This window comes from Lampetra fluviatilis, chromosome 73 (assembly GCF_964198595.1).
Source record: "Lampetra fluviatilis chromosome 73, kcLamFluv1.1, whole genome shotgun sequence".
Lineage (NCBI taxonomy): Eukaryota > Metazoa > Chordata > Hyperoartia > Petromyzontiformes > Petromyzontidae > Lampetra > Lampetra fluviatilis.
This window is the reverse complement of record NC_136347.1, coordinates 3985633-3994663: the sequence shown is the minus strand read 5'-3', so window position 1 is coordinate 3994663 and position 9031 is coordinate 3985633. Positions and strand designations below refer to the sequence as shown.

The 9031-nt window shown below is 48.8% G+C and overlaps 1 protein-coding gene across 1 annotated transcript in view; it reads right to left on the bottom strand.

Annotated features, from left to right (window-relative positions):
* LOC144953257 (eosinophil peroxidase-like) overlaps positions 1-8626 on the bottom strand; it is a 33896-nt gene extending 25270 nt beyond the window's left edge. The window contains exons 1-3 of the mRNA XM_078883829.1: positions 8590-8626; positions 6789-6851; positions 2776-2913 (exon numbers count right to left, since the gene is read on the bottom strand). Of these exons, the coding sequence (XP_078739955.1) occupies positions 2776-2913; positions 6789-6851; positions 8590-8626 (238 nt within the window). The remainder of the gene's footprint in view (positions 1-2775; positions 2914-6788; positions 6852-8589) is intronic.
* Between the last annotated feature and the right edge of the window lie 405 nt (positions 8627-9031).

Genomic DNA, 9031 nt, shown 5'->3' with positions numbered 1-9031 from the left:
GGGTGGGGGGTGGTGGGGGGCAGAGGTAATGGGTGGGTGGGTTTGGTGGGTGGTGGTGGGTGGGTGAGTGGGTAGATGGGTGGTGGTGGAGGTGGGGGGCAGAGGTAATGGGTGGGTGGGTGGTGGGGGGCAGAGGCAATGGGTGGGTGGGTTGGGTGGGTGGTGGTGGGGGGCAGAGGCAATGGGTGGGTGGTGGTGGGGTGGTGGGTGGGTGAGTGGGTTGGTGGGGTGGTGGGTGGATGGATGGGTGGGTGGTGGTGGTAGTGGTGGTGGTGGTGGTCGTGGGTGGGTGAGTGGGTGGGTGAGTGGGGTGGTGGGGTGGTGGGTGGGTGAGTGGGTTTATGGGTGGATGGGTGGGTTGGTGGTGGGTTGAGTGGGTGGGTGGGTGGGTTGGTGGTACTGGGTTGAGTGGATATGGGTGGTGGTGGGTGGGTTGGTGAGTGAGTGAGTGGGTGGTGGGGATGGTGGTGGGGGATGATGGTGGTGGGGGATGGTGGTTGGTGGTTGTGGTGTTGGGTGGTGCTCGTGGGCATGGTGGTTATTTGGTGGTGGTGGTGGTAGTGGAAGTGGTGGCGGTGGTGGCTTTGTCCGCTAACAGTCAAACAAAGTTTCAAACAAGAAGACGACGATAAGTCACCGCTGGTGACGACGCCCTGAGCTTCACACATCAATCTGCCTCCCTAACCTGCATTTCACACATTGTACAGACCGCACCCTAGAGATGAGTGCACATCTCTCTCTCTCTCTCTTAGGCAAGAGAGAGAGAGACGATGATTCTAAAACGTAAACTATGTTTTGGATTTTATTTTGACCCAGCGTGGAAGACCGCAAGACAACTGATTGCAAGCTCGTTGTTGTGAGCGTGGCTCCTCCGCCCTCTGTTGTTGTTGGAGGGCGACTGCCTCCAACTGCCCAGTAGCGTCCTTCACGAGCCTCCTCCACCACAGAGGCCGATCATGACACCGCTGGTACCAGTCATCGGCAAATTCCACTCAGCTCCACGTCCTCCTGTACCACATCACTCCATCTCTTCTCCAGCCCGTGCCGCGCCCGTTTAGCTCCCTCGATCCGGCCGAACAAAAGCTGTTTAGGCATGCGGTGGCTGGGCATGCGGGCTACATGACCCAGCCAACGCAGCCTTGCCTGCCGGAGGAGCTCACCGATGGGACTTTGTCCAGATCTTTGAAGGATTTGTGAGCTCCTCACACAATCCAGCCTGGGTAAACCCAGGATGGATCGTAGGCAGGCCAGCCTAAATGTTTCTAACCGGCGAAGATGTTCCATTAGGGGGGTCCACGTTTCGCAAGCGTAGAGAAGGGAGGGAATGACCGTGGCCGAGAAGACCTGAAGCTTCGTGCGGAGCGACAGACCCAGGTAGCTTCCACACAGCAGCGTTACGCAACCGATGAAAAGATGATGCCGCTCGACTGATTCGGAGTGAGATCTCTGCTGTTAAACCGGAGCCAGTCACGAGCACACTGCCTAGGTATGGGAAACTCTCCACTCTCTCCACAACTTCCCCATCACCGATTGGGAGTTGTGGGGGTGGAGTGTCCGATGGTACAAAATACCCAGGCAGGTGCTTAGTTTTGGTGGGGCTGATGGTAAGGCCCCACCTCTTGGTGGCAAGCTCCAGGTTCAGCAGCAGCGTCTCCAACTCCTCCTCTGAGTGAGCAGCAATTACCAGATCATCGGCATACATAACGTGGTTGAGCAATAGGGAGCCATCCCTGGACCGCACCCGGGCATCGATCAGCCTCCCATTGTATCTGTACCAGATGGAAATTCCTCCGGTACAGCTATTGAAGGCTTCACGAACTACGTGGTCGAAATGGATGTTAAATAAAGTGGGAGCCAGAGGACATCCCTGTCGCACCCCAAGGTGTACAGGGAAAGGCTCTGACTCCCGGCCACGTAGTTTTACCCGGGCCCGCTCACCATCATGAAGGTCCTTAATGATCGTGAGCACGAAGAACAACCCAGAGCCCAGGCCTACTGATGGTATCATAGGCCTTGACCAGGTCAATAAAGCAGAGATGTAGGTCTTGTTGGAATTCCCTACACCTCTGCTGTAGCAGACGGACATAAAATATGGCATCCGTGCAGGACCGCCCCTTCCTGAAACCGCATTGGGGCTCCGCAAGCCTCTCCTCAGCGTGCCTGGCAAGGCGATGTTGAATTATTCTAGATTTGAAGCTTTCGTGACTGCAAGGATTCATCCTCTTAGGTCTTTCGGTAAAGTCACGTAGGTAAAAAATGAAATTAAAATTATTAAAAAAATAAAATAATAAAAATCATGATTTTATTATTAATTAAAATGAATAAAAATTTAAATAATAAAAATCATGATTTTATTTTTTATTAATTTTAATTTCATTTTTTACCTACGTGACTTTACCGAAAGAACTAAGAGGATGATGTTGAATAATCCTTGCCAGGACCTTTCCCGGCACACTGAGGAGTGAGATGCCCCTGTAGTTGTTACAGTCTGTGCTCTACACCACGCCACACTACACCACACTACACCACACACACACCACACTCACACCACACCACACTCACAGCACACCACACTCACACCACACCACACTCACACCACACCACACTCACACCACACCACACTCACACCACACCACACTCACACCACACTCACACCACACCACACTCACACCACACTCACACCACACTCACACCACACTCACACCACACCACACTCACAGCACACCACACTCACACCACACTCACACCACACCACACTCACACCGCACCTGTCACGTGAATATTTGTAGGCTCCGTTGACCGTAGCCATCGCCTCGTGAAGTACGGAGCGGAGGAGACGCTCGTTTGCCTGGCTGTGACTCCGATGCCCCATCTCATCCTGCACCTCATCCTGCACCTCCTCCTCCACCAGCCCTGGGGAGACACGGTCAGAGTTCAACAGCGTCCCATCTTTCTCTCTCTGTGTGTGTGTGTCTGTGTCTCACAGCAAGTTGGCACAGTAGGGGGCACAGGTGGTGCATCAGCCAGTCATCTCGGTCATCTCGGTCAGTCGGCCTCTGTGGAGGAGGCTCGTGAAGGACGCTGCTACTGGGCAGTTGGAGGCAGTCGCCCTCCAACAACAACGGAGGGCGGAGGAGCGACGCTCACAACAACGAGCGGAGCGCCGGGTGGCTAAAGCACAGCAAGTTGGCACAGTAGGGGGGGCATAGGTGGTGCATCAGCCAGTCATCTCGGTCATCTCGGTCAGTCGACCCGTGGCACCTGCTGGGTCTGCCCCGTGACCTCCTGCCAGCGGGCGTTCGACACTTCACGTGATAGCCTCAAGGTGCACATGGCCTGGCACAAGCGTCGTGGTGACGTCACCGCCACTTAGTGGCGAATGGCGGTTGTAGTTGTTGTCTGTGTCTCTAGGGGGAGCGGTGGGTGTAGTGGTTAGCGCTACGCTGCGCTATGAACCCGGCGACACGGGTTCGATTCCCGCTCACGGCCAACAACACCGGTGACGATTATCTGAACCGGTCCTGGGCCTCCCCTAGGTCGACTCAGCCTCAAATGAGTACCTGGTGCGGTGTGCAAACATCGCCACTGGGGAGACAAAGGCGGTCGGGCGCGGTGCTGGCCACCCACCCCCTCGTGTGCCGTGCCGGCCTTCATAGGTGCTCGCTAACAGCACTTGCCCCTACAGTCTGCTAAGGCTATACGGGGGATCTTTGTCTGTGTGTCTCCCCGTGGGGCGGTATTGGGGGTCGAGAATCGGTTTTCCTCTTTTGTCTGGCAACAAAACAGCTCTGTTACGATGTTAAAACACCAAACTGAATTTTTTTTAACGATGAATTATGTCTGCATTAAGCACAATTACTTGTGGTCAGAATGCAAATAAAAAAACATGTTCTCATAATAAATGGCATTGGCTTTGAAACTGATTGGTCCACACCAGAGACAGCTTTCTTTAGAGTCTATGGGTCTCTGTGTGATGAGTCTGTGGGTCTCTGTGTGATGAGTCTGTGGGTCTCTGTGTGATGAGTCTGTGGGTCTCTGTGTTGTGAGTCTATGGGTCTCTGTGTGGTGAGTCTGTGGGTCTCTGTGTGATGAGTCTGTGGGTCTCTGTGTGATGAGTCTATGGCTCTCTGTGTGGTGAGTCTATGGGTCTCTGTGTGATGAGTCTATGGCTCTCTGTGTGATGAGTCTATGGCTCTCTGTGTGGTGAGTCTATGGGTCTCTGTGTGGTGAGTCTATGGGTCTCTGTGTGATGAGTCTATGGCTCTCTGTGTGGTGAGTCTATGGGTCTCTGTGTGGTGAGTCTATGGCTCTCTGTGTGGTGAGTCTATGGCTCTCTGTGTGGTGAGTCTATGGGTCTCTGTGTGATGAGTCTATGGCTCTCTGTGTGATGAGTCTATGGGTCTCTGTGTGATGAGTCTATGGGTCTCTGTGTGGTGAGTCTATGGGTCTCTGTGTGATGAGTCTATGGGTCTCTGTGTGGTGAGTCTATGGGTCCCTGTGTGTGGTGAGTCTATGGGTTTCTGTGTGGTGAGTCTATGGCTCTCTGTGTGATGAGTCTATGGCTCTCTGTGTGATGAGTCTATGGGTCTCTGTGTGATGAGTCTATGGCTCTCTGTGTGGTGAGTCTATGGGTCTCTGTGTGGTGAGTCTATGGGTCTCTGCGTGGTGAGTCTATGGGTCTCTGTGTGGTGAGTCTATGGCTCTGTGTGATGAGTCTGTGGCTCTCTGTGTGGTGAGTCTATGGGTCTCTGTGTGGTGAGTCTATGGGTCTCTGTGTGGTGAGTCTATGGGTCTCTGTGTGGTGAGTCTATGGGTCTCTGTGTGGTGAGTCTATGGCTCTCTGTGTGGTGAGTCTATGGGTCTCTGTGTGGTGAGTCTATGGGTCTCTGTGTGGTGAGTCTATGGCTCTCTGTGTGATGAGTCTATGGCTCTCTGTGTGGTGAGTCTATGGGTCTCTGTGTGATGAGTCTATGGCGCTCTGTGTGATGAGTCTATGGGTCTCTGTGTGATGAGTCTGTGGGTCTCTGTGTTGTGAGTCTATGGGTCTCAGTGTGTTGAGTCTATGGGTCTCTGTGTGGTGAGTCTATGGGTCCCTGTGTGTGGTGAGTCTATGGGTCCCTGTGTGGTGAGTCTATGGGTCTCTGTGTGATGAGTCTATGGGTCTCTGTGTGGTGAGTCTATGGGTCTCTGTGTGGTGAGTCGATGGGTCTCTGTGTGGTGAGTCTATGGGTCTCTGTGTGGTGAGTCTGTGGGTCTCTGTGTGATGAGTCTATGGGTCTCTGTGTGGTGAGTCTATGGCTCTCTGTGTGTGAGTCTATGGGTCTCTGTGTGTGAGTCAATGGTTCTCTGTGTGGTGAGTCTATGGGTCTCTGTGTGTGAGTCTATGGGTCTCTGTGTGTGAGTCTATGGTTCTCTGTGTGGTGAGTCTGTGGGTCTCTGTGTGATGAGTCTATGGCTCTCTGTGTGGTGAGTCTATGGGTCTCTGTGTGATGAGTCTATGGGTCTCTGTGTGATGAGTCTATGGGTCTCTGTGTGGTGAGTCTATGACTCTCTGTGTGGTGAGTCTATGGCTCTCTAATCAATGCAATTACTATTCTATACTATTTCTCTTCTAGATTATCCTACGTAATCAAATTTACTTTCATATTCGTAATTGTTGTGCACGCCAGTATTCAGTGAACATTGCCAAAGTAATCAATGAACATCGCCAAAATAATCGATTGTAAATCTCTACTCAAAACTTTCGTGACTGCGGGGAATTCGGTAAAAAAAAAAGATACGTGAAAAATGTATCGTTTAATTTCTATTAGTCTTGTTAGATTTTAAAATTTTTTTATCTAAGTGATAATCAAAATTATATATATTATAAATATATATTCGTTTTATTTGTTTTAATCTAAGTGATAATCAAAATTAGATATGTAAAAAAATTATATTATTGTTTTTTTTCTAAGTGATAGTCAAAATTAGATATATAAAAAATATATATTAGTTTTTTTAATATCTAAGTGATAATCAAATTAGATATGTAAAAAAAATTCTATTATTTTTTTCATTATTTTCTTTATTGTGTTTCTAAGTGGTAATCAAAAAGATATATATATTAAAATAGATATAATTTTTATCATTTTATTTCTTTTATTTTCTAAGTGATAATAAAATGTATATACTTGAAAATCGATAATATTTTTTATCATTTTATTTCTTTTATTTTCTAAGTGATAATAAAAATTACATATTTAAAAATATATTGTTTTTATTACTATTTAATTTTATTGTATATCTAGGTGATAATCAAAATTATTAATATATTAAAATAGATATAATTTTTAGCATTTATTTATTTTATTTTCTAAGTGATGATAAAATGTATATATTTAAAAATAGATATTATTTTTATCATTTTATTTCTTTTATTTTCTAAGTGATAAAAAATTACATATTGAAAAATATATTGTTTTTATCATTATTTAATTTTATTGTATATCTAGGTGATAATAAAAATTATATACATATTAAAATCGATATTTTTCTTAGTATTATATTTCATTTATTTTCTAAGTGATAATCAAAAATATATATTGTAAAAATCGATGTAATTTTTATAAAAATTTTCTTTCATTTTATATAGACGTGATAATAAAATGTTTATATATATGTAACAAAAATATTTTTTTATTTTTTTATTTCATTGCATTTTCTATCCACGTGTCTTGACGGAAAGAATCGTAGAATGTGAATTGCTGCAGTCACGAAAGTTGAAAGTTCAAAAGTCAATGTAATATTACGTCGTGACATCGTCTCGGCTGACGACATCAGCAGAGCCGCGTGCTTACGCAGGGCTTGGCCGTCTGCCCCGGGCCCGCGGGCATGGGGGGCGAGAGGGTGGGGGGGGGGTCTGGGGGGTGGTTGTGTGTGTGTGGGAGTGGTGGGGGGGGCGATTGTGTGTGTGTGTGTGGGGGGGTGATTGTGTGTGTGTGAGGGTGTGTGTGTGTAGTTGTGTGTGTGGGTGTGTGTGTGTAGTTGTGTGTGTGGGTGTGTGGGAGTGGGGGATTGTGTGTGTGTGGGTGTGTGTGTGGGGGGGGGCGGTGATTGTGTGTGTGGGTGTGTGTGTGTGTGTGTCGTTGTGTGTATGTAGTTGTGTGTGTGGTTGTGTGTGTGTATGTGTGGGTGGTGGTTGTGTGTGTGGTTGTGTGTGGGGTCTGGGTGGTGGTTGTGTGTGTGTGTGTGGGGGGGTGATTGTGTGTGTGGGTGGGTGGTGGTTGTGTGAGTGGTTGTGTGTGTGTGGGTGGTGGTTGTGTGTGTGGGTAGGGGGGTGATTGTGTGTGTGTAGTTGTGTGAGTGGTTGTGTGTGTGTGTATGTGTAGTTGTGTGTGGGGGGGGGGTTGTGTGTGTGGTTGTGTGTGTGGGTGTGTGGGTGTGTGTGTGTGGGTGTGTGGGTGTGTATGTGTGTGGGTGTGTGTGTGTGTGGTTGTGTATGTGTGGTTGTGTGTGTGTGTGGGTGTGTGTGGTTGTGTGTGTGTGATTGTGTGTGTGGGTGTGTGTGTGTGTATGTGTGTGTGTGGTTGTGTGTGTGTGGTTGTGTGTGTGTGTGGTTGTGTGTGTGTGTGTGATTGTGTGTGTGTGGTTGTCTGTGTGTGGTTGTCTGTGTGATTGTTTGTGTGGTTGTGTGTGTGTGTGATGTGTGTGTGTGTATGTGTATGTGTGATTGTGTGTGTGGGTGTGATTGTGTGTGTGTGAGGGTGTGTGTGTGTAGTTGTGTGTGTGGGTGTGTGTGTGTAGTTGTGTGTGTGGGTGTGTGGGAGTGGGGGATTGTGTGTGTGTGGGTGTGTGTGTGGGGGGGGGCGGTGATTGTGTGTGTGGGTGTGTGTGTGTGTGTGTCGTTGTGTGTATGTAGTTGTGTGTGTGGTTGTGTGTGTGTATGTGTGGGTGGTGGTTGTGTGTGTGGTTGTGTGTGGGGTCTGGGTGGTGGTTGTGTGTGTGTGTGTGGGGGGGTGATTGTGTGTGTGGGTGGGTGGTGGTTGTGTGAGTGGTTGTGTGTGTGTGGGTGGTGGTTGTGTGTGTGGGTAGGGGGGTGATTGTGTGTGTGTAGTTGTGTGAGTGGTTGTGTGTGTGTGTATGTGTAGTTGTGTGTGGGGGGGGGGTTGTGTGTGTGGTTGTGTGTGTGGGTGTATGGGTGTGTGTGTGTGGGTGTGTGGGTGTGTATGTGTGTGGGTGTGTGTGTGTGTGGTTGTGTATGTGTGGTTGTGTGTGTGTGTGGGTGTGTGTGGTTGTGTGTGTGTGATTGTGTGTGTGGGTGTGTGTGTGTGTATGTGTGTGTGTGGTTGTGTGTGTGTGGTTGTGTGTGTGTGTGTGGTTGTGTGTGTGTGTGTGATTGTGTGTGTGTGGTTGTCTGTGTGTGGTTGTCTGTGTGATTGTTTGTGTGGTTGTGTGTGTGTGTGATGTGTGTGTGTGTATGTGTATGTGTGATTGTGTGTGTGGGTGTGATTGTGTGTATGTGTGTGTGTGTATGTGATTGTGTATGTGTGTGTATGTGGTTGTGTGTGTGGTTGTGTGTGTTGTGTGTGTGTCCACGGAATCTGCGCTCACCTCGTATTTGAGACGAGCAGACGATATCCGTGGCCATGAGAACAACCGTCAGCATCACCATCATCAGCCTCAGCAGATGGTGGTGATGGCGATGGTGGTGATGGTGGTGATGGTGCGGCATCCTCGCTGTCAAGTGAAAAGAACTACTGCCAGGAGGTTCTTGCAGGAAGATCTTGAGTCGTTGAGTCGACCTAGCGAGAGGACCCCAGGAGCGGTTCAAGAGCATCGTCACCGATGCTTGGCCTGTGCATCGCAGGGCGGTGCTAACCGCTGCACCACCACTCCTTGCGCGCGTCTCGGTCGCTCATTAAACTCACCCACTCACTCACTCAACCACTCAACCACTCACTCAATCACCTACTCAGCCAACCACCCACTCATTCACTCAACCACTCACTCAGCCACTCACTCACCCACTTACTCACCCACTCACTCACTCACT